The 25,433-nt window shown below is 41.7% G+C and overlaps 2 protein-coding genes across 5 annotated transcripts in view; one reads left to right on the forward strand and one right to left on the reverse strand.

Annotated features, from left to right (window-relative positions):
- Window positions 1-8,347, reverse strand: part of LOC309327274 (uncharacterized protein) — a 47,305-nt gene extending 38,958 nt beyond the window's left edge. For 3 of the 4 annotated variants that reach the window (XM_081836436.1, XM_081836433.1, XM_081836435.1), the window contains exon 1: window positions 8,219-8,347. In XM_081836436.1, the coding sequence (XP_081692562.1) occupies window positions 8,219-8,242 (24 nt within the window). In that variant the 5' untranslated portion in view covers window positions 8,243-8,347. Of the gene's footprint in view, window positions 1-8,217 lie in introns of all 4 variants that reach the window. The other variant, XM_081836434.1, reaches the window with a different exon arrangement.
- Window positions 8,348-12,873: 4,526 nt separating this feature from the next.
- Window positions 12,874-24,202, forward strand: LMO2 (LIM domain only 2). Its single transcript, XM_081855036.1, has 4 exons — window positions 12,874-13,168; window positions 13,457-13,656; window positions 20,136-20,351; window positions 23,125-24,202. The coding sequence occupies exons 2-4, from the start codon at window positions 13,616-13,618 to the stop codon at window positions 23,342-23,344; spliced, it is 477 nt and encodes a 158-aa protein (XP_081711162.1). The 5' UTR covers window positions 12,874-13,168; window positions 13,457-13,615; the 3' UTR covers window positions 23,345-24,202.
- The last annotated feature ends 1,231 nt before the right edge of the window (window positions 24,203-25,433 follow it).

Genomic DNA, 25,433 nt, shown 5'->3' on the forward strand with positions numbered 1-25,433 from the left:
CTCCCCAGGGTTGGTCTGATATATTTATTTCTTTCCTGCCACAGGAACACAGATAATGGTTACCATTATCTCGTTTGATTCTCTCAAAAACAATAAGGGCTGCCTAAATGTATAGGAGTGGACAAACAGCCTTGATCGGGTCCATGTTCCCTGCACATCTTTAGTCTCATCTTACATGTGACAATCTATAAGTGGATTGCATGTCGTTTCCTGTACAGAACTGTCTTTCTATCAGCTGTAAGAGACTGGTTAGGCTGATATGGGGACTCAGAATGATACATTCAGAACAATTATGTGGTAGAGTCCTTCCTGGAGTGTACAGTTCAGACTGAATGTGTGGTTGTGTGTGAGAGAGAGAGTTGTGATTTTGAACTCTCCTCTATGTAAAAAGTATTCCTGCAAGAAGAAAGATAGCACATTGGGTTGTATTCATTGCTCGTTATACGCAGAGTAAACCCTTAGAAATTAATGGGCATGCCTAGCTTAGGTCCATTAATTTCAGTGGGGCTATTCTTAGTATGGTTATTGTTAGATGCAACCAACTGGGTTGTATCAAGCATTGACGTGCAAGCAGAGCAGATTTTTGCTCAGATGTAAAGCAGTAAAAAAATATTAACTACTTTAAGCTGGATATGGTTTTAAACAGAGGCTGCAAACACACTAACCCATTTGTTGCACAAGCATGTAGTTTTCTCCTGCTTTGGAGGGTAGGAATCGAGGCAATGGCTTCAAGTTACAAGAAAGGAGATTCCGACTAAACATTTGGAAGAACTTTCTGACAGTAAAAGCTGTTTGGCAGTGGAACAGACTCCTACGAGAGGCGGTGGACTCTCCTTCCTTGGAGGTTTTTAAGCAGAGGTTGGATGGCCATCTGTCATGGATGCTTTAGCTGAGATTCCTGCATTGCAGGGGTTAGACTAGATGACCCAGGGGTCCCTTCCAACTCTAAGATAAATCAGGAACCATTCATACTCATCCTTAACATGCTGCTTTTAATCTAGATTGATTCTCCCACCTACTTTCAGCAGCCAGAAACATCATAGGCAGACACTGGAGAGACCTGTCAAGAGTAAGCATAGACCAATGGTACCAAATAGTATGGGAAACAGCCCTACTAGGAAAATTAACCAATAAACTGAAACTGACACAGGGACAAATAGAAGATGATACCTTCACCCTCGTATGGCTCCCTTTCATCACATACACAGCCCAACAAGACAATGACAAGAATCCACCAGCAGCACATGAATCAATATGGCTAACCTGATTCAAAAACACCCACCCACCCCACTCACACATGAAAACAAAGTTCAACACAGCCAATCACAAACAAGCAACCGAGCCCTAGGCCAACCACAATTTCTCTCACCACCAAAGGAACACAAGCGAATAGCAAAGAGAACCTGCACAAATGACGCTGACACAAAACCCCACACGTACATTAAGCAAAATAGAAATATTGCCTCCCGACTCCACCCCCACCCACCATGGCCCCCTCCACCTCTTCTCTCCTCTTTTCTTCCTAATGTAACCCTAATGTCTCAACAAATGAAACTGATGTATGGAAAATGTAACTTGAAAAAAAGAGACATTGTGCATACCTTTGTAAACCAAGAAAACTTTAATAAAATTTAAAATTTAAAAAAATTAATCTAGATTGATTATAAATCCTGCTGTCCACAAGGGTGGGTGTAGCTGCCTGATATGCATTTGAAAACCCTCCTCTTTATTAGGTTGTCCTCTCCTTTTCCTCCCTGCATATGCCTCAGGTAAGTGAAGAAGGAAGCAGTGGCTGTAATCTTAGCACATCCCCACTCACAACATCATTGGGCATATGTGGATACATCTCCCCGCATCCCCCTTGCTGCTGTTGGGACTGCCTACATCTGTTTTCAACTGGTCACACTGCAGAGTAATACAGAAGCAATCTGCAGTGTGATTTCATAGAATCATAGAATCATAGAATCATAGTTGGAAGAGACCACAAGGGCCATCGAGTCCAACCCCCTGCCAAGCAGGAAACACCATCAGAGCACTCCTGACATATGGTTGTCAAGCCTCTGCTTAAAGACCTCCAAAGAAGGAGACTCCACCACACTCCTTGGCAGCAAATTCCACTGTCGAACAGCTCTTACTGTCAAGAAGTTCTTCCTAATGTTTAGGTGGAATCTTCTTTCTTGTAGTTTGGAACCATTGTTCCATGTCCGCTTCTCTGGAGCAGCAGAAAACAACCTTTCTCCCTCCTCTATGTGACATCCTTTTATATATTTGAACATGGCTATCATATCACCCCTTAACCTCCTCTTCTCCAGGCTAAACATGCCCAGCTCCCTTAGCCGTTCCTCATAAGGCATCGTTTCCAGGCCTTTGACCATTTTGGTTGCCCTCCTCTGGACACGTTCCAGTTTGTCTGTGTCCTTCTTGAACTGTGGTGCCCAGAACTGGACACAGTACTCCAGGTGAGGTCTGACCAGAGCAGAATACAGTGGCACTATTACTTCCCTTGATCTAGATGCAATACTCCTATTGATGCAGCCCAGAATTGCATTGGCTTTTTTAGCTGCCGCGTCACACTGTTGGCTCATGTCAAGTTTGTGGTCAACCAAGACTCCTAGATCCTTTTCACATGTACTGCTCTCAAGCCAGGTGTCACCCATCTTGTATTTGTGCCTCTCATTTGTTTTGCCCAAGTGCAATACTTTACATTTCTCCCTATTAAAATTCATCTTGTTTGTTTTGGCCCAGTTCTCTAATCTGTCCAGGTCGTTTTGAAGTGTGATCCTGTCCTCTGGGGTGTTAGCCACCCCTCCCAGTTTGGTGTCATCTGCAAATTTGATCAGGAGGCCCTTGAGTCCATCATCCAAGTCGTTGATAAAGATGTTGAATAAGACCGGGCCCAAGACAGAACCCTGTGGCACCCCACTAGTCACTCTTCTCCAGGATGAAGAGGAACCATTGATGAGCACCCTTTGGGTTCGGTCAGTCAGCCAGTTACAAATCCACTGAGTGGTAGCATAGTCAAGTCCGCATTTTACCAGCTTCTTTACAAGAATATCATGGGGCACCTTGTCAAATGCCTTGCTGAAATCAAGGTAGGCTACATCCACTGCGTTCCCTTCATCTACCAGGCTTGTAATTCTGTCAAAAAACAAGATCAGGTTAGTCTGACATGACTTATTTTTCAGAAATCCATGCTGACTATTGGTGATCACAGTATTCCTTTCTAGGTGCTCACAGACTGTTTGCTTAATGATCTGCTCCAGAATCTTCCCTGGTATTGATGTCAGACTGACTGGGCGGTAATTATTTGGGTCCTCTCTTTTCCCCTTTTTGAAAATAGGGACAACATTTGCCCTCCTCCAGTCTGCCGGGACTTCGCCTGTTCTCCAGGAATTCTCAAAGATGACTGCCAGTGGTTCTGAGATCACATCTGCCAGTTCTTTTAATACTCTTGGATGCAGTTCATCTGGCCCTGGAGACTTGAATACATCTAAACTAGCCAAGTATTCTTGTACTATCTCCTTAGTTATTCTGGGCTGTGTTTCCTCTGCTGAATCATTTGCTCCAAATTCTTCAGGTCGGGCATTGTTTTCTTTATCGGAGAAAACTGAGGCAAAGAAGGCATTAAGGAGTTCAGCCCTTTCTGTGTCCCCTGTTTGCATTTCACCATCTTCTCCTCTGAGTGACCCCACTGTTTCTTTGTTCTTCCTTTTGCTATGAACATACCCATAAAAGCCTTTTTTGTTGCTTTTAACCTCTCTAGCAAGCCTGAGTTCATTCTGTGCTTTAGCTTTTCTGACTTTGTGTCTACACGTGCTGGCTATTTGTTTGAATTCCTCTTTGGTGGTTTCCTCCCTTTTCCATTTTTTGTACACATCCTTTTTTAATGTTAACTCAGTTAAAAGTTCTTTAGATAGCCACCCTGGCTTCTTTAGGCACCTTCCATGTTTCCGTCTCATTGGTATTGCCTGAAGTTGTGCTTTTACTATCTCCCTCTTAACAAACTCCCAGCCATCATGAACTCCCTTTCCTTTTAGTATTACTGTTCATGGGATCTCACCCAGCACTTCCCTAAGTTTTATGAAGTCGGCTTTCTTAAAGTCAAGAAATTGAGTCCTAGTATGCTTGGCTGCTCCTTTCCGCTGTATAGTAAACTTCAGAAGAGCATGATCACTCGCGCCTAATGATCCTTCCACTTCTACCCCACCAGGGTAGAAGTCATCAACCAGGTCATCAACACTGGTTAGGACCAGATCTAAAATGGCTGTTCCTCTTGTTGCTTCTCCCACTTTCTGGACAACGAAGTTGTCTGCAAGGCCAGTGAGGAATCTGTTTGACCTTATGCTCTTGGCTGAGTTTGACATCCAGCAAATATCCGGGTAATTGAAGTCCCCCATTACTACTATCTCCCTTCCTTTTGCATGCTTGGCCATCTGTTCCAGGAAGGCATCATCTATGTCCTCCGTTTCGTTTGGGGATCTATAGTAAACTCCCACAATAAGGTCCCTGGTATTCTTCTCTCCCTTAATTTTGACCCAAATGCTCTCACTTTGGCTTTGAGGTTCTAAATCTTGGATCTCTTCACAGGTATACACATCCCTGACATATAATGCCATTCCTCCTCCTTTCTTGTCTGGTCTGTTTCTCTGAAATAGATTGTATCCCTCCATTATTACATTCCAGTCGTGGGACTTATCCCACCAGGTTTCAGTGATGCCTATTATGTCATATTTAGTTTGCTGTACCAAGAGCTCAAGCTCATCTTGTTTATTACCCATGCTTTGCGCATTAGTGTACAGACACTGAAGTCCATTAATCATTCCCCCGTGTCTCTTATTTAAGGATTTTTTTCCTCCCATCACTAGGTCTGCGTGCTGTTTGCTCCATTTGGTCTATGACAATTGATGATCATCTTCATCAATTGATAGACTCATACCTTCAGGAGCACTGTCTCCCTCCCCCACATTAGTCAGTTTAAAGCCCTCCTGATGAGGTTTCTGAGATTTTTGGCAAAAACATTCCTCCCAGCCGTTGTGAGGTGCAGCCCATCGCTTGCCAGAAGTCCATCTTCAAGAAACTGCAGTCCGTGATCTAAGAATCCAAACCGTTCCTGTTTACACCATTTGCAAAGCCAGCTGTTCACTTCCACTATTTTCCCCTCTCTCCCTGGGCCACGTCGTTCAACTGGGAGGACAGATGAGATGACAATTTGTGCATTTAATTGCTTCAATTTCCTGCCCAGAGCCTCATAGTCTCTTTTGATCTTTTAGTCTCTTTTATTTTCAGAATGAAACCAGTTTCTCAAGAAGGGCTTTTCGGGTGCAAAAGATAGGCACAAGATCTAGACTGTGTGTGGACTAAACAGAAAAAGCAGGCACTCAGTCTCCTTTGATTCTTTGATAAAATGTGTGTATGTAGCCCAGGGTGTGAAACCTTTGGTTTTCCAGATGTTGCTAGATACTCCACCTGCAACCATCGCTGTCTATTGGCCATGCTGCCTAGTGCTGATGGGACTTGGAGCCTGAAAGGATCCAGAGGTTCTCTACCCCTGCATAATGGAAAGCTTTCCAAAATCCTCTGGATCATGATTCATCACCTGTTTTACAAAGCAATTAGTGTTATATCTTGCTCTCTTAACTCAGGCGAGGCTCCATAACAGGTTGTCCTTTCCTACTAAGCTTATAAAGAATGACGCATAGCAGCTCTTTCCTTGTAAAGCTGCAGGCGAAAAGAGAGAGCATAGGTTTCCCACATATGAGAGAAAAAGAGCACTTGGAATGATGTAGTGCGCTGAGTTAACAGATAAAAGAGCTTTGAGGAGCCTTGAAAAGATAGCAGATTTAAAAGAAAGAATTGTTTTTATATGTTGCCTTTCACACTTGAGAGCCCCCAAAGCAGCATCGTTCAGAGTAATGCAATAGATATTGTTGGTGTAATAGCTTGCCACAGCCAGTATATGGCCAACAATAGAACAATAGAATTATAGTGTTCCAAGGGACTTAAAGGGTCATCAAATCCTCTCCTCTGCGCTGGGACAGGATTAATGTCTACGGCTGCAAGCCTATGCACAATTACCTGGAGTAAGTCCCAATGAACTCAATGGGTTTTACTTCTGAATAAATATGCATAAGAGCAGCAGGCTCAAGTTAAGGATTCTTGTTTTCAGCCAGGATATTTCCTGTACATCAACATTTGCCAGTCGTGATGAGGAGAAGCCTGGCTCCCACTTCCCAAATGCCATTTACGCTAGAGTTTTCCTCCCTACAGTGCAGTAAACAAGAAAGTGAAAGGCAATTATTGTGCCAAACCAGTCACTAATTAAGTTGAAGATGCTTGATTTCCCTTTTATGCCTACGACAACAACAAATCAATAATGCCTCAAGTCAACAGACTGAGTATGAAATTCTATAGCGATACATTTTTTTCTGCGGGACAGTTACATTAATATTGCAGTTAGATTTGTGTGTGTTTAGGCTTACTTGGGAGTGAGCCCTACTGAACACAGTGGTACTTTTCTGGGTAAATATGCATAGGATTGTGCTGTTTATTTCAAAATGTGATACTTCAACTTTCTGACAAGAGGAATGTTCAAGATGACATGTAAAAAGTCAGATTTGAAACAATGCAATCTGAAATAACAAATATACAGAACAGCAGAAGTAAACATTGCTTAAAATAATGAACAGATCATTAGAACAGTTTTTGGTTGGACACCCCCCCCCCAAAGTAAAGTGCTAACAAGCTGAATGTGGCTAAGGAGCCCCAATTGGGGTGTCACCACTGGAAAGGCCTTGCTTCTGGCATCCACCTGTCAAAGGAAAAGCCTGGAACAGAGTCTCACATTATGATCTTGGCAGAACAGCAGGTTCAAAAGAGAGAAGGTGATTCTTTAGATACCTAATTTTGGTGCTGTTCTTACTGTAAAAATAATGAATTTCTAATCTCCATCAAGGAATTTTCCACTTTGGGAACAGAAATGTGCATGCTTTTAAAGAGAGTTCATTTGAGGCACATCTTTTACAAAGGAAGCAGTGAGAAAACGGATGCAAATTTGACTCTGCTTTGTGCATTTTGTCATAATATCTAAGGAGAACTTTTATGTGTCTTTATCAATTCAAAATGCATGCTCTTCAGATGCATCTGTCCACATGAAAGATGTATTAATTGGATGTTATACCTACTGTATTTCTTCATTTAAATATTCTGTAAAGGGAGATTTCATTAATCATGTACATTTGTGGAATACTAGTGCTGCCCAGTGGCGTAGCGTGGGTTGTCAGCACCCGGGGCAAGGCAAGTAATTTGCGCCCCCTAACCCGTGGATTTGCGCCCCCTAACCCTATCCCTAACCCTAACCCCCAGATGTTGCGCCCGGTGCGGCCGGCCCCCCCTGCACCCCCCACGCTACGCCACTGGTGCTGCCAGCTCTGATTCACCTTTTTGGCTCAAGCTGGAGGTAACAGGGTGTCACTTGTGAATTCAGCATCCATTTACCCTTCAGGCCAGTTTAATACAGTGATCAGTACTAACAGAGCTTCTTCAGTTACAATCTGTTAAGTAGAGGAAGAGGGCTTTGCAAATACACCCCAAACCAAATGTGTGTTTGCAAAAAACCCCACAAAAACTCTTTTTGCCCATCAGCACTTGGTGAGGTGATCTTTTTCTTGCACAGGCACACATATGCAAAAGGTAATCAATAACATCTAGGATTTGCTTCAAAAGAGAATAGACAGTATCATCCATCTTAATGAATGTTAACTGAAACTCATCTTGCTTAATTCCCAGCACAAGAAGATCTATAGCTTAACAGCCCCTTAAAGCACTGAGTCTCACCAAAGATAGATCAAGAGAGGGGGAGGGAATTATGTTTCTTTGTTGTTTTAAACAGAACATGAAAAACTTCAGTCCTTTTTTTAAAGATATGCTGATAAAACTATAAATCTTTAAACTACTATAGAATTTACTGTAGAATTATAGTACAGTAATGGAAACAGAAAAAGCTACTTTACCTGCCAGACCAAAAGAATGATATATAAGAAGAGAAGGAACATCAAAATGCATTCTTCATGGCTGGAAAGGAGAATTCCATTTCATATTCTATACCATTCATTAACAAAGGGAGATTTTTCAATAAGGGGGAAATACAGCAGCAAAGTTATTACTTATAAATCTGACATAATAAGAGAAATCTTATTTTGCTCCTGTGAATCAAGCTTACATTGCAGTCTCTTTTTCCCTCCATTTGAAAAGAGTAGTCAGCTAATCCATGTCGGTTTGAGAATGTTGTAAAAATGCTTATTTTGCTTCCTGTTATTTAATCCATTGGGAAATGACATTGCGTGCTGCCATTGAAAGCTGAGGGAACAAGCTTATTTTAGATATGAGTGGAAATGCCACTCAGAAAGAAAATGTCATTTGTGCTAATTGCAGCTTAAAGTACACCCATGAGTAAAGGGCACACACACCTTCTGGCTTCACAACAGCTTTGTCCACTCCTTAAAAAAGGGCCCTTCTGATGGTGTGTGGTTTAAAACCCCACCTGCCACATGAAACCTAAACATTGTTTTGTGTTTCTGTGATGCAGGTAACTTAAGCCTCCATGACAACTTTTATCTCCAGGCAATATTTCCTGCATAAGTGTTTGCCTAACCAGATTTAATTCAATTGCCAAACACAGAAGAATGACACACTGATCCTCTGGAGTGCTGGATATTTGATTATGAGTTTCCATCTTTCTCCTCCTCCTTCTGGTCGCAGTTGTATCTGTAAAACAGAGAGGTCAAACAAAATACTTCTCTGTCATCACCAGACTTTTCCACAGGAAAGCAACACAAAATATAAAGATATTTTCAAATCACAGAACTAGGCTGCTGTGGGAACTTCACAATCTGATTTTGTGATACTGGAAATACTTCTAAAGGATTTTGAAGTGCCTAGCAAAATAACAATCTTGGAATTACAGATAGGTAGCCGTGTTGGTCTGCCATAGTCAAAACAAAACAAATTCCTTCCAGTAGCACCTTAAAGACCAACTAAGTCAGTTCTTGGTATGAGCTTTCGTGTGCATGCACACTTCTTCAGATACACTGAAACAGAAGTTTCCAGGCCCTTCTATATAGTGAGAAGGTGGGGAGGGGTATTACTCAACAGGCTCATCACAGCTATCTGCCAATCACCCATTCCCACCACCCTTCTGAGTAATACCCCTCCCCACCTTCTCACTATATAGAAGGGCCTGGAAACTTCTGTTTCAGTGTATCTGAAGAAGTGTGCATACACACGAAAGCTCATACCAAGAACTGACTTAGTTGGTCTTTAAGGTGCTACTAATCTTGGAATTGTTTAAGATGGGGGGGGGGGTGCATGGGACAAAAGCTTCCAAGGGTCACATGTAAAGAATGGGCAGGCCCAGAGACAAAAATGGACATGGGTAATGAATGTAAATTCCACCTTTGTACGGTAGGCTAGTTTCTATGCAAACCCGTCTCTTTCAAGGCACGTACCTCTGGTTAAGTACTTAATTCATTCCGGAGGTCCATTCTTAACCTGAAACTGTTCTTAACCTGAAGACCACTTTAGCTAATGGGGCCTCCTGCTGCTGCCATGCTGCCGGAGCATGATTTCTGTTCTCATCCTGAAGCAAAGTTCTTAACCTGAGGTACTGTTTCTGGGTTAGTGGAGTCTGTAACCTGAAGCGTATGTAATTTGAAGCGTATGTAACCCAAGGTACCAGTGTAAAATGCACAGAGCTCCAGAGCACATTCTAGGCATGTGAAAACACTCAAGGAGGGTGCAAAGCAGACCAGGGAGGGGTGTGGCCTGAGGAGAGTTCTGACTGCTGGACAGAGAGGCCTGGAGGGTGACATTTCTCCCCCAGGCCTGAATTTCTCCATTACCTGATTTAGATACAAGTTCTAGCTTTATTAGACATTTTGTGATGATCAGAGCTGGACAACAACTTTCTTCTGCTTTAGGTGAAAGACAAGATGGCGCCCGTGTCCAGAAGCTGACCGGATAAGCTTGATGTTAGCCACAGGACGGCATCATCCATCGTCATACCTGACAGCAGCAAGCTCACTTAGGTGTTGCACTGCGGGGCACGTGGCACACATCCCTGTCCACCAGAGCCTCCCACTGCTCCCTAACCCCCAGCATGTGCTGTCTGAATTGCCTCACCCTGCCTAAAGGAAACGCTGACCCTGGCCAGGATCTGATACGGGGAATTCTTCCGTTTATCAGTAGTTAACAGAAGAATGGTCAATATTTGGTTGTTGTTGTTGTTAAATAAACTTTTATACCAAAACACTGAACATTGGTTCATATATAATGCACTTACTCTTCAAATCTTCCAGGAATCCACCGACAAATATATACTTAACAACCATTTTCTCCTGCAAAGTTGCCAAGTCTGTTTAATACAGTAAGTGGCTTGAAGCTTGCAGTCGTGGGTTATTTTGCAAGTTATACATTCAGCAACTTCTCTTGCTTAAATTCACAAACTATATTATAAACTATTTGTAGTTTTAAAAATGTGTTTCAAGGCTTTTTAAGAGACCTAAGAAAAGAATTGCCTCCAGGAGGCAGCTGCTGTTGAATCCGACTCAACGGTGGCTTTGACTGAGCAGAAAGTGTTTATACTTCTGTAAGTTAGGGCAACTGATTTTCTCCAGCACTACACACACACACACACACACACACACACACACACACACACATTGCTTCTCTGCACAACATGCCCCATTCTGTTCCAGAGGCTTCCCAACCCTCAGGAACACATTCACAAAAAATATATGAAAGCAGTCCAAAGTCCTAAAAGTAAAACAGATCCACCATGAATCATTAAAAATAATTAAAAATGTATTTGTAACTGCTTCCTAAAAGAATTTGAAATACTTACATAGGTCCTCAATTCCCATGTAGATTAAATAGCTAAAATATTAACACATTTCTTTGCTAAAACATTACCCCCCAAATCCCCAACATTTAACTTACTTTGCCTTTATTGTTTATTTCACCTTCTGACCTGACAGTACATAGCTTACATTAACTGACTGTAATTTAGTATATTCTCAGGCTGAACAATCCTAAACCCCAGTCCATGCTGCTGTCCTAAGCTCTTGTTCCTCCTCTTTAGGACAGACTTTAAGCATAGAGATATGCATATGCAGTGGTACCTTGGGTTAAGTACTTAATTCGTTCCGGTGGTCCGTTCTTAACCTGAAACTGTTCTTAACCTGAAGCACCACTTTAGCTAATGGGGCTTCCCACTGCCTCTGCCGCCGCGCCGCCAGAGCATGATTTCTGTTCTCATCCTGAAGCAAAGTTCTTAACCTGAGGTACTATTTCTGGGTTAGTGGATTCTGTAACCTGAAGCGTATGTAACCTGAAGCGTATGTAACCCGAGGTACCACGATACTTGAGATAGCTCACATGCATTTTCTGAAACATTTCCCGCTAAGTGGATATTCTTTAATCACATGGTGTAGTGTATGAATGGCACCTTGTGCGTGTTTTGAAAGTGAAAATGAATGCACATTAAGGGTACTAGAAAACTGGCAATAGTGGATGCCTATTGAGGAGCATACCTCTCCACCACTGGCTTGCAGCTGGTTTTCAACAGTTGTGCAAATGTTTTGTTCTTGTAGTGGAGAAGGTACTATGAATGGTTATCTGGCACAATCATGCAATCAGAGACCAGCAGACTCTATATTTACATGTAATGGATGGTAGCTAGTTTGACCGTATTCATTCCTTCATTCCTGAGTACCCACAAATGTGTGCAATTAATGGGGAAGAACTTCCAGAAAGTGAAGGCTCCAGGAGCACCATTACCTAAACACCAGCTGTTTCCTAATGATCTGCTGGTTGAAGCAAACAAAGAGGCACTAGGGCCAGACCCAATGCCCAGTGAAGCCCACAAGAGAGCTTTGTACATCTGGAGCCACTGGCCTTTAGAGGAGGTCCTGCCATTATTCCCCAGTACTTTGAGTGGAAGCTCAAGGGGCTGAATGTAGTTAAGCAATTGTAAATGGGCGTCTTTATTTTTTGTGGGGGGTTTTGTGTAGGGAATAAATAAATATCAGGAGATTATCTGGTGTTTTTTCACTAACAACTTTTGGTCTTTTTTCTTCACTTATATTGGAATCACCAGAGCAGACAGCCTCATCTAGTTGACAGTCACATGGTGCTGTGACTGTACTTTTACAGGGAAGCTTAATTTTATAAACAATGCAGATCACTTCACTGTGTGAGTGAATCATCTTGCCTGAAGAGGGGTTGCTGAGAGAGGCTGGAAAAGATTATGATAGAACCGTTTCCATTACTTGTTCCTAGGTGTTTGCTCATTCCTTTATCCACGTCCTTTTGAAGGTATATCTATTGGAACTTGAAGATAGGTAGATAGATGACAGGCAGAAACACTGCTTCCTATTCTAGCCTGTCACTCATTTTCATGCAGTGAATTTGCCAAGTGGTCATCCATGTTCAAGCTGTAGGACCGTGCACATGCCTTAATGATCAGCAAAACTCAATACGCTTCATGAGATCTGAAGCAGGAAGATAATTCTTCATTTTATGTGTCCTCCCACGGACACACTTTTGACCTCAGGCAGTGCTGTGGTTAATGAAATACTGGGCACTTAAACATGAACCTAACCTATTAGGCAACTTTCAATTAGCTTGATTTGCTAGCAAATGGTTGCATGGTTCAATTAAAAAGACACCAGCACATTCCTTTTTTTAAGCAGAGTCCCAGCATTCCCCCCCCCCCGTGTGTGTGTGTGTGTGTGTGAGAGAGAGAGAGAGAGAGAGAGAGAGAGAGAGAGAGACTGGCCCTTTAAGGAGCCAACTCAGTCGTGAGAGATGCTGCTGTTCGGGCTTGCTTGAATCCCCAGGAGCCCAGTTAAGAAATAGACAGCTGTCTCTTTAAGTGTCATTTCCTTCTATTGTATTTGAATCGTGAGCAGGAAAGAGGATGTGAAACCAGAGAGGACAGACTGCGGAGCCAGCTTCAATAATAATAGTAGTAGTAGCAGTAGTGGGGTAATAATAGCAGCAACTTCGACTATAATGGGGATGGTGCTGTTGGTGGAGATGCCGTCAGCTGCCTCTGCGGAGCAGGAGCCCCTCTCTCGAGCGCGCCCGGAGCTGCCCAGGCAGCAAACCTAAGGCAAGCAGCAGAGGAGACTCCGGGATCCAACGCAGCAGCAGCAGCAGTGACAGCTCGGGAGACGGCGGCGCGGAGCAATCGGCTGCAGGAGCAGCAGCAGCTCCAGCCTCTCTCTGCCCGGGTCGCTCGCGCCCCCTGAGCAGGAGGAGCGTCGGCGCAGCCAGGATGGGAGGTTAGATCCTAAGGGTTAGCTAGGCGCGCTCGCTTGCAGGAGAGGCATCGTCGCAGGAGCAGCATCCAGCACGCACCAGCCCACCTCTCTCTCTCTCTCTCTCTCTGGTGCTACAGGAGGAAATCCTGCGAATGTCCTTGGGGAGCGGGAGGGGGGCGGAGGTGCCACTCTGCCGCGGGTAGCGAGCAGGCATTCAGGAGCAAGCAGCCTTTGTGGGGGCAGATCTCGGCGCAGACCAACCCACCGGCGAACTACAAAGGACCCCGGAGCTGCCAATGTCCTCGGCCATCGAAAGGAAAAGCCTCGAGCCCTCCGAGTAAGTGACCTCCTCTCCCTGTCCCCCCCCCCAAGTCCCCTCCAGCTTCGCATCTCCAGAGCTAGGGCCAACTTTGCCTTGGAATGGAGACGGGTTCTGGGCAATCCGTGGGGCTGGATTGTTGTGGGGGGGGGGGAGAGAGAATAATGACTATTATTATTAATATTATTTTGATTAAGAGCGCTGGCATATGAGAAAGTGCCATTTGGAGAGAGACAGAAATAAATACGATGGGGGCTGCATCTTCCTTTCTCCAGGTTACTAGGTGTGTTTCAGAGACCCCGCTCTCCCCATCCCGATCCAGTCCCTGTACCGCGATCACGTTGTGAATACGGATGGACTGTGCAGCAAGGACTAGGAAAGATCTCATTAAGCTCGCACTAAGCCAGCCTGCCTGCTACTCGCAGGGATGGTAACTGAAACCCAGAGCCACAGGCAAGTTCCCCATTTTGAGTTGGAGGCCAATTACCAGAGCCACCAGATTTCCTATCCAGCTCCTGCTGGGGGCGGGAGAAAGGAGCGGGCATTTGGGGTCGCAAACGCCTTTGCATCAGGTCCTGCCGATTAGGTGATGCTGATGAAAGTGGCTTCAGAGGGATAGGGGTTGGGAGACTCCCGTTTTACAAAAGCCCAAGTTTGCCTGCAGTGCCTCTCTTTCTTCTTCTCCTCCCTGCCCGGCTACACACTGGCTGATTAGACTAGAAAGGTCAAGGTTGTTATCAGATGCGTGTGTGCTCGCGCTCAACTTCCACATTTTCATAATGCAAGCCACCGGTTTGAAACTTGGAACAAAATGTCCAGCAAGAGAGTTTCTGTGCATGAGCCACAAGCGAGATCAGAAGAGGGGGGAGTGGTTGCTGTCACTCACAACCCCAGCAGTAGCTATTAAAGAAGTAAAAATAAATAAATGTTTAAGTTAGTATAGAATTTGGATTTCCTAGTAGACTTCTTACCATGAAGATCTTGCTGTACTCTCAGACAAATGCAGATATACATAATTGCAGAGATGATTAATTTGCTGTATCACTAGCACTGCTACTGAACTGGGCTTTTAAAGTTTATGCACCTACCTGTCCCATTGAACTTGGTGGGACTTACTTCTGAGTAAACAGATGTAGGATTCAAGCTATCTGTCTCTATTTAGGGTGGTCATATTTTATTTGTCTAGACCCCAGTAGCTTTGTGGTATTCTAGCAAGAAAATCTTATTTTAACTTTTAATGTCCCTACTTAATTAAATATATGTGTATATTTAATTCTTCTGTCAGTTGTTCTCATGAGGTATCAAGAAAAAAAAACAACAGGATGTGATTCTGTGCTCGGTTATACCGGCTTAAGGCTGCAATTCTAAGCCCTCTTATCATGTACCAAGCACCCTTGAATTCAATAGGGGTTTCTTTTGAATAGACATGGTTAGAATTGTACTGTAAGTACCACCGAAATACTGTAAAATGAATCCACAAGCAGAAAACAGTGCATAGGTTTTTGATCAGAGTTGGAAAGCCTTGCAGACCAGTCTGTCTCTGCTTTCCGAAAAATAGGTTATATTAATTTCCGTTGAATTTACTCTTATATTAAGTGTGGTAAGAATCAGTTGTTGGCCTCATCCACTTCAGATACTTTTACAGAGACTTATATATCATATGTACCGAATGAAACATTGTGCATATGTTACAGTTGCTCCGTTCCCTATTTCCCCCTGCTATGTTAAAGCTCCTTATTCATATTTTAGGCTGCAGTCCTATATATCCATTTACTTAAGAGCAATCCTCTGAAAACTCGGTGGGACTTAATTTTGAGTAGACATGTATAGGATTGTGCCGTTAATCTTTCAAAATTGCCAGCAAAGGAGGGGGCTTGAGATTCAGCTAACACCTATTTTCAGTGTATCATTATGGCATACGGCATTCCAGAACATAAAGTTTATTATGAACATTTCCCCCTCCCACTATTGTAAAAGTCCCCCATTGTTTTGGGATAAAAGGACATGAAACTGATCTTAAAGAACCATTCCAAACTGCACAACAGTTGTGCAAACCAAAACCTTCCTGTATCTGTTTATGCAGACTTGTAGGATATCTTGGAGGTAGTTTCTGGGTATTGGTTCAGGAACTCCCACACCTCTTTTCTCAATCCTATGCATTTTAAAATATATGGCTGCTTTCATGACAAGTCATGAACAACAACAAAAAAAAAACCTCTGTTCTTTCTGAAAGAAATTGCTACTGTCTTCACTGACAGCATTCTCCATAAAAGACTAGTGTGCTAAAACATCATTTAAAATAGATTTGTGTGCAGAAATAGCAGCTGTGAATAGTGAAATAATTCAGTAGCACACTCACACGGCTATATAGGTATGGAATCAGGAGGTGTTTCTTCATAACAGCAAATCAAGAATTAGTATGAAATGCCTTGAGAACTTGATCATCTTTCAAGCTTTACGTAGACAAGATGCAGCCGTATTTATTTTTCAGATAAATGCGACTTGAGGAAGTTTTACTTCTTTGTATAGTGTTTTTGAGGGAGTTGAATCATTTTTCATTATGTTAAATTCTTGTTTCTTGTGAGATTGCTTTTGAGAGTCTAGAGAGATATAGTAACACAGCTTACTTATTCCTTGAGTGTAACATATAAGTCCTCTCGCGGCCTTAGAATTTAGCTGTTATTATTGTGAGCATTTGGGAATCTATTGTACCAGTTGGTAAACAGGGATTAAAGAAAAATCAGGAGCAGGGTGGGTGAGACATAGCCTTCTCGTCACATAGATTTGGTTGAGAAAGGAGGAAATGCCTGCCTTCAACTGAGAGAATATGGCTACCCAGACTACCTCAGAGGAGTAGAGCCTCAACTGGAAGTCAGCATCTGACTGTGATCTGGATGGGAAACTGCCCACTTCTATTTTTTTTTTTTTTTTGGAAGTTGAATATGAGGCTGACAAATTAGATGGCTGCTGGTGGGCAAAGATTTCATTGAAGATTGGGGCAGTGGGGAGAAGGCTTTTACCTCAGGATTTTACTCAAACTGGACCCAGTCTGGGGTTATGGAGTTGCTGGTGGGAGGTATGTGGTAGCAGGAATGGGAACATCTTGGACTTGCCAAGGCCTACATTGCAGTTATCTCTTGTTGGCAACACTGCATCACATAACTTTTAAGTGAGAAGTTCCACTGGGCCTTTTTACAGACTTAAAGTGGTCTGCACTTAGAGAGGCCAATGTTGCATCTACTTTGACTAGAATGTACATTTGAATTTAGTTCCAAACGCTTATCCTGCATTATGATCATTCATATGTAGTGAGAGAGAGAGAGAGAGAGACTCAAATGAACTTATTTAGCATAAAAACTGTCCTGAGCAAAAAGGCAAAAGGAACGTTCTTAATGGTTTGAGCAAGAGGCATAATGTAAGCCAGTAAATCACGTGATTAACTTTGAAAATGTGAGCGTTTTATTTTTCCTCCATGGCAATGTTTATGAGCTTAAGGTTAAACATGTGCTAAAATATCTTGCCGTGAGTTGCTGACTGTGCAGGCTGCTGGCGTTTTGCTGGGAATAATTCTCAACAGCAATTGCAAAATGGAATATCCAGGGAACAAAGAAGCTTTCAGGGAGATAATACATTTACATTAAGAAATGTCTTTTCTCCTCTCTCTTATTTTATCCAGTCATTATTTTACCTTGTCCCCGCCCCTGCCCCCAGTCCCAAATAATATTTTTCCCTGGGGTGAAAAGTGCATTATTTCTTGAGAATACCATGCTACAGTGAATAATTTGGAGCTGAATCTTCCCATATGTATATGATGTTACTCTTGTTAGCGGTCTCTGAAAAAAAGAAGATGACTACTGTATTATTAACAATCAGGACCTGCTGATTCCAACTATCAGTAAGCATTCCATGCCCATTGTTTGGGAAGGTGGTTCCTACAGCCCTAAGTGTTTTCTTTTCTCTTGAAGATGCTTTGACTTCTGCAAACCTAGAGGTTTTCCTGAGGCTGCTGATACCTTCCCCTGATGCATGCATGGTGCCATTTTGATGGCATAAGGACCTAGACTCAAAGAGTTTTCTATTTATTATTTCCTATAAACTAAAGTTAGTACAGGACTGAATAACTTTTTAAAAAAAACCTATTTCAGTCCACAGACAAATGCATATGGGGAAAAGCCTTGAAGATACTTCTGCCCATTGCACCTTTTAAAATATTACAGCTGGACAGTGGACTCTTTTGATGAGCTCATTGGAAGGCACTGCTATAAGGCAATCAGGTGGGCAAAGCTAACTGTGGGGGCCATTGACACAAAACCATCTCCCACGCTGCGGTCAGGTTCAGGGTGCAGGTATAACGTTTGCAAAGCACTCTCATTATGTAGGCAAGGGCAAAAGATAAATGTCCTTGCTTTAAATTAGCCTTTTCAACCTGGTGCACTCCAATTTTTTTAGGCTACAGTGACTTTTAAGGAGGTCTTGAGTCTCAATAACAGGGTGGTTCTACCTTGGAATCAGGAACTATTACGAGTTACTGATATGTATGGACTCACTTTGGGCATTTAGAAGGAGGGCCTACAGCAAAATGTTGAAGTACAGTATGTCATTGGCCCTAATTGAGGTGTTGTGGTTCAGTGTGCCAGCCAGCTAGTGAAACTATCTTCCAGGATGCCATAAGGTGGAAAAGTAGGGCATTCCATAACTCTTGTTTTCTTTTGGAATTTGCACTCATTATTCTGTGGTTACTGAGCATGCTCATTCCTTGCTGGGCATTTTTTAAGGAACTGCCCCCATAGATTTTTTTAAAAATTAAATTATGCAACTCTCAGTTTTCCTAAGCATACCAATATCTTATTCCTCTCCATTTTGGCCCCACTCCTGTCAACACTCAATACCTATGGTTCCTATTGAAGGAAGTAGTTAATAGCATTCAGTATTCTGAAGCATGGGGCTACATTCATTTTCTAGCCTTCTCATCCTCATTCGCACATAATATCAACTACAACGGCTGCCCTAGGGAGGAAGGGTGTAGTATAAATTCAATAAATAAATAACAAAATAAATATCAGAGAAAACCTACTGGGGGAAACCCTGTACTTATCAGGACATGTCCTTGAAAACTCCCCATATCATTTGATGACATGCAGTGCAATTCTGCACATGCTTACTCAGAAATTAGTCCCGGTGTGTTCAGTGGGATTATTCCCAGGTAAGTGTGCAAAGGACTGCAGCCATGGTCCTGCCTCAGCAGTAGATCTGCTAAATGGACATAGGCAAGGCAATGTACCTCACACTGGTTAAGCTGTGAAATGGGTATAAAAGTTACCAGTCTCAGACAGTTGTTGTAAGACTATAGTGCTAAATAACTCTTCACATTCAAGTGTCATATGAATATTGATAGTCAAGGTATCATACCTGTATGGCATTCTTTACAAATGTTATTAAAATGTCGGAAAAAAATTCATCACAGCAGTGAAAACATTGATGTATGTAGCAGAGTAGGAAAGGGAAACAAATTGAACAGCAATGGTTTTTCTTAAAGACTTAATAAAATATTAATTACTTAATGATTTCGCTATTTATAGTTTTTCTTTATACCGTCCACAAATTCATTGCCACAGGACTCATGGGGTGGGGGTGGGGAATCCTTTTTGACACAAGTTTGCAGTGTGTTAATTACAGCTGTACATAGATATTATTTGTAATAGATGTTGGACTGAATTTGGACCAAAACAAATGTAATCCAAACAAATTCTTTTCCCATTTTCATTGGTATATTAAGTATTGCAAATTAATTAAAATTAATTAATTACATGAATTAATTAATTACATTAATTAAAAGAAAATATGTTAGGGCAGCGTATATATTCTGCATGCATATATATATTCATTCCAAGATTTTTCACTGAAATAGGCTAGACTTAACATTAGTATAAATTATATAAATTGAGCTTTCCCTCCATACATTTGCTAGCTATGAGTAAAGGCAAGAGGTTATGCAGGTCACCAAGTCCATTTACCACTGGGGATCTTACATTCTGGAATGTGAGGCTTCTGCAAGCATTTCCTACTTTTCCACACTCACCTTTCATTCTTAAGGAACAGAAACTTTATTTTAAAGAGATGAGATTCTCAGGATTTTAAACCATGTACGCATAACCCTAACCAAACAATAACATATGTTAGGAGACTCTGTATTCTATAGGGGTTGAGCTGTAGAGTTTATTGCTGGGATGAAATTGTGTCTCTTTTACTGTACATTTCTTATTATGAATTGCATTTATGTAATTGTTTTACCTTTTGTATTGTATGGATATCATGTCATGTTTTAATATAACATCCATATAATACTGTGTGTTCTTTTGATGAAGGGCAGTATATAAAATTTAAATTAATTTAAATTAACAACGGGAGAAAAATAAGACTGAAGATTTTCTGATTAGACTATGAGTTGGTTAGTTTGGCTGGATTAGTGTATTCTAAAGGCTGTCTCTTTCCACCAGGGAGCCAGTGGATGAGGTGCTCCAAATCCCCCCTTCCCTGTTAACATGTGGAGGATGCCAACAGAACATTGGGGACCGTTACTTCCTGAAAGCCATCGACCAGTACTGGCATGAAGACTGCCTTAGCTGTGACTTATGCGGGTGCAGACTTGGAGAAGTGGGAAGGCGGCTATATTATAAACTGGGCAGGAAACTGTGCCGAAGAGACTATCTCAGGTATACCAGCCACCATAACATAACCCTTCCTTCCTTCCTTCCTTCCTTCCTTCCTTCCTTCCTTCCTTTTAAAAATGAAGGTAGGTCTACGCTTAAAACTCTAGTGCAAGATCTGGGCTCAGTCTGCACAGAAGAGGTGTAAGACACAGTAGTTGGAAACTGACTAGTCTCAAAGCCAAGTCTGGATAAGTTCCTTGTCAGTTAAAATGAGGAGGCGGGGAGAACTTCAGGCTCACAAGAACCTTCTCCACAAATTGCTGTCCAGTCTTATGCAAGGCTCCACTTTGTAGGCTGACTACTGATATTTGAGACACAGTATGGCATGGTAAGGGGAAGGGAGGAAGAACTATGCCAGCATCACAGGTAGGCACATTACCAGTCCAAAGGTTTAAAATCAGGCACTTAAACATGTGCTTTTCCTGAATTGGGTGTAACCTTGGGCTGAATGAACTGTAAAGAGATGTAAAACTAGTGTTCATAACTAAGGATGGGGGAGAAAGTCAGTTGCATTCATATTTAAAGCCAAATTTATCAAATTCCACACTTTCCGGAACAATATGAGAATTCAAGCACAGCTATTCTTTAAAATTCACACTTCTCCAAATTTTGTGATGCAGTTATCTAACCAAAAAATGTGTGCGAAAATGCATACATTAGGGGGAAATGTGCAAAAAATGAATATTTAACTGAAAATATAACTGAAAACCGTGTGTGTGTGTGTGCGTGCGCGCGCACTATATGAGGAGAAATTGCTTGCAAAAATGTGTGCATACAAAATATGTTTATTAGGGAAAAAATTACTCTAAAATGCTGGATAATTTCCATGAAGATTTTTTTGTAATTAAAAAAAGTCACAAATTGCTGCAGAAATGTGGAAAATTGGAATTGAGATTGGAAAAATCAGGAGCATTGGAAATTGTTCCAAGAAAATTGGAATTGATGGATCCTTCCATCACTATTCATAAGACACTATGTACACACAGTTAATTTTTCTTAGGATCCTGTCTGCATTTTCTACTTTTAAAAATAGAATCAACAATTCCCCCCCCCCCCGTTAGTTGTGAATAAAAGAATAACTATGTTCTTCTACAAATCAAGAATCTTGATTGTTTGCCATCTCTTTTGTACTTCATATGTATGATTCCATGAAGCCATGAGGGGGGAGAAACACTTTATTTATAGCTAGATGTATTTAGCATCCTCAAAAATTCACAGGGGTGTGTGTGTCAGTGGGCAATGGGGAGGAATAAAGTGCTAACCTACCCAATTATCCCACTTCAGAGCTTTTTCTAGTAGCAGTTGTGCTTGAGTAGGACTGCATTTGCGTAAAGTAATAATATGCAGTAAATCACCAGTGTACGTGCAACATCCTGAAAAGAATTCAGCCCATTTCCACTAGCTGAATATTTTCTCACTGTAATGGCAGAAAATATGGGCTGTTAAATTAATGCATTTTCTGTGCCTTGTAATTGGATGTGTTCCGTCTTTTCACAGCATAATGTGTTAATTATCTGTGTCTGCTAATGAAGAATTTCATAGACACAGGCCGTTAAATTGGCTTTGGCATTTCCCGCATCTGTAATTCAAATGTAAAAGCCTACATTGCCTGGAACACGTGTGTGTGTGTGTGTGTGTGTGTGTGTGTGTGTGTGTGTGTGTGTGTCTGTGTCTGTGTCTGTGTCTGTGTCTGTTTTAAAACAGTCCCTCTTCCTCTTTTTAATCCACTATCACAAGTGATGCATTCAAAGGTGGTTCTTTAGTGCCACCTTAAAAAAAAAGAAAGAATCCATATGTAGCAGTTGTTACAGTGACTAGGAAGCAATGAACAGTGACATCTCCTGGAAGGCCAGGGAAATGACGACAGTTTTCTTTCTAGGGATTGTACTGTATTCCAAAAACCAAGCAGTCTGCTTTTTGTATGATGAGCAGAGCGTTGGAAACTGACAAGCCCTTTCTGAAATGTGTGCGATTGCAAAAAAACATTGCAAATTTATATTGGCTCTGATTCGCAGTACAATATATAATCATCTACTGGAATATTAAACTAGATTTTTGCAAACTCAGCAGGCGGTAGCCTAAATTAATTAATTATCTGGAAGCACATGCTATCAATATGTATCTTGCACATTACACTGATAAACCCTTGAAAACATAGCACCATAATGGTGGTCTCTATGGGGGTGTCTTCATGAGGCTGCAATATGCTAAAACAGGTTTAGTCATCATGGTGCCTTCCATAAATTGTTGGGTTACAACTGCCATTATCTCTTGACCATGGGCCATGCTGGCCGGTTCTGATGGAAGTGGTCATCCAACTTTACCGGGAGGGTAACATGTTACCTACGCCTGTGCTAAAATAAAAGATCCTATAAAACTTTTGGATTTGAACTAGAATTTCTAGCAGTTCACAGAATCCGCTGTAATTCATTTTTATCAAAATGGTTTTATGAACTTCAACATGCTTTTATTAGAACCTACAAAAGCATCTTGATTGCTTACAAATCCATATTAAGACAAAGCCAATATTTCAATCAACAGACTGGATGAAAATACTAACTGGCAATCATCGTGAGAACATTAGAATCCTCATTCACCTTTTCCATTACCCTTTCTCCCTTCACAAATTTCTGGGTGTCCTTCTACACAAATCTATTTTGCCTTCACAAAACGCAGCCAAATGAGCAAGCAACATTCCTTGTACTTTACACAGTTAGAAATACATTTGATAATCTGACTCCTGAAGGTTGTTGAATTTCTTTTCCCCTCTCTAAAGGCTTTTTGGCCAAGATGGTCTCTGTGCCTCCTGTGACAAGCGGATCCGGGCCTATGAGATGACGATGCGAGTAAAAGACAAAGTGTACCACCTGGAATGCTTCAAGTGCGCCGCTTGCCAGAAACACTTTTGTGTCGGTGACAGATACCTTCTCATCAACTCAGACATAGTCTGTGAGCAGGACATCTATGAGTGGACTAAGATCAATGGGATGATATAGCTCACTTGTGCCTCATGGTCTCCAAATCCATCTCATGGGTGACACAAATACCTAGCTGTGGTGAGGAGATTATCACTCACAACATCTATGTGCTTTGTCTAAGGAAAGGGGGGAATACAACAGAATATACAGGCACCTCATCATGTACAATTGCAGATTGGGGACTGGGACAGTAGCAGGCAGGTGGATTTCTGTTAGCAGTCATGCTTTGGTGATAAAACTGACATTCTCTGAAGTGATGGTGGAAGCTGGAGAAACAATATAAAATAACAATGGATTCTCTTGACTGGAAATATAGTAGTGACATGTAAACCGCTATTATGGCTTCGACACTTGCAGACTAGGTTGTGCAACGAAATGGGTTTGGGGTATTTTCTTCCTTTCTGTTTACGCTATTGAGACCGTGTTCCCAACTTTAATGCAAGATGGGATAATGTCAGGAGGTGGGGAGGGGAGCAAGGAAAATGGGACTCCCATTCTTTTAAGTTCTGGATGTGGAAAGAATGCTTCTTTTTGCATGGAAACCAGTTTTTCCCATTTGAGAATGAAAAGTACAACCCTTTGCTGCAATGCTGCATCAGATGCACCCTATTTTATACGTTTAAGTACTTGTGAGGTCAGTGGGACTTAATGGCATGTGACTAATGCCAGACTGCAGTCTTCAATGCTAAGCAATCATTTCAAGAATTTAGGCTAGGCCTTTCGCTGCCATTGAGTGAGAGAAATATCACCACTCATTTCTATACAAATGTTAATTGAAAAAAATTGTCCAGCTATTTTATTAACTTAGGCAATATTAATAATTTGTTGTGTGTAGTAAAATCCTGCAGATTTAATTAAAAAAAATGACTGGTTTGATATCTGTCCTTATTTTTTATTTCATTACACTAGTGGCTTTTCCAGCTAATCAGATTTTAGTGCAACAAACACACAACCAACCAACCGTTACTAATTTCTTTTGTTGCAGGGATGCTGAACCACTGAATTTGCAATGTTTTGTACATGTTGATTTTATTGTTTTTATCTTCTGTAAGCCACCCTGAGAAATGCAAGTGTGTTGGAAGGGCATGACATAAATCTAACCATCACCATAGAAAATGCTATTTCCCCCCACAGACAGTACATCTGTTGCTTTTGTGGCTGCCACATATAAGCAGTGTGATGGTATGAGTGTCAATCAAGTGATATGAATGGTAACGAGTGGGCTATTGAATATTACCTGTGATGTGATTGGTAATGAGTGGCATAAATTCTCTCTCCTCCGTACTTGTGCTGCTTGAGATTTTTTGTTGGTTTGTAATAGGTTTCAAAAAGATTTCTAAAATGAGGCAGTCACTGGAATTACTCCTGCCAATTTGAGGATGAAACCAGGGAGAGTTTGAAAGATGATCCTCTCCGCAGGCACAGTAACACACTGTTGTTTCAATAACCTTTTCAATTCAACCCGATACAGTGGTACCTTGGGTTAAGTACTTAATTCGTTCCGGAGGTCCGTTCTTAACCTGAAACTGTTCTTAACCTGAAGCACCACTTTAGTTAATGGGGCCTCCTGCTGCCGCTGCGCCGCTGGAGCATGATTTCTGTTCTTATCCTGAAGCAAAGTTCTTAACCTGAAGCATTATTTCTGGGTTAGCGGAGTCTGTAACCTGAAGCATATGTAACCTGAAGCGTATGTAACCTGAGGTACCACTGTACATGCTTACTTGGAAGTAAAACTGGCTATGTTTGGTAAGGCTTACTCCATAATAAGTATGTTTAGGATTTTAGCCTAAATTTTTATTTTATATTATTTGAGTTCTTTAAAGGTTGAGTGTTATTTCCTTCAACACTGTTCACTTCTCCTCAAAGGGTTTAATAATGCTATAGCTATCCCCTCTTATTCATTGCATGTAGAGTGTATACTGTATTTTACTGATTTCTTTATACAGTATGGGAACTTAGGGAACTAAACACAGTTCAGGCATCCATCCACTGATTATCTGGAGATGCTTTAAGGAAACTGGGTACAATCCTGCCAGCATTTATTTGCAAAGAAAGTGAACCATCTACTTGAGCTGCAAAACTCACAGATTAATCAAACACAAGGTTG

The sequence above is a fragment of the Podarcis erhardii genome (assembly GCF_964252035.2).
Source record: "Podarcis erhardii genome assembly, chromosome: 1".
Taxonomy (NCBI): domain Eukaryota; kingdom Metazoa; phylum Chordata; class Lepidosauria; order Squamata; family Lacertidae; genus Podarcis; species Podarcis erhardii.

Bases quoted from the DNA above. Each gene is read 5' to 3' on its own strand.
- LMO2 (XM_081855036.1), top strand. From the start codon at position 13,616: ATGTCCTCGGCCATCGAAAGGAAAAGCCTCGAGCCCTCCGA. The intron at 13,657-20,135 runs GTAAGTGACCTC...TCTTTCCACCAG, and splicing joins AAAAGCCTCGAGCCCTCCGA to GGAGCCAGTGGATGAGGTGC. The intron at 20,352-23,124 runs GTATACCAGCCA...CCCTCTCTAAAG, and splicing joins TGCCGAAGAGACTATCTCAG to GCTTTTTGGCCAAGATGGTC.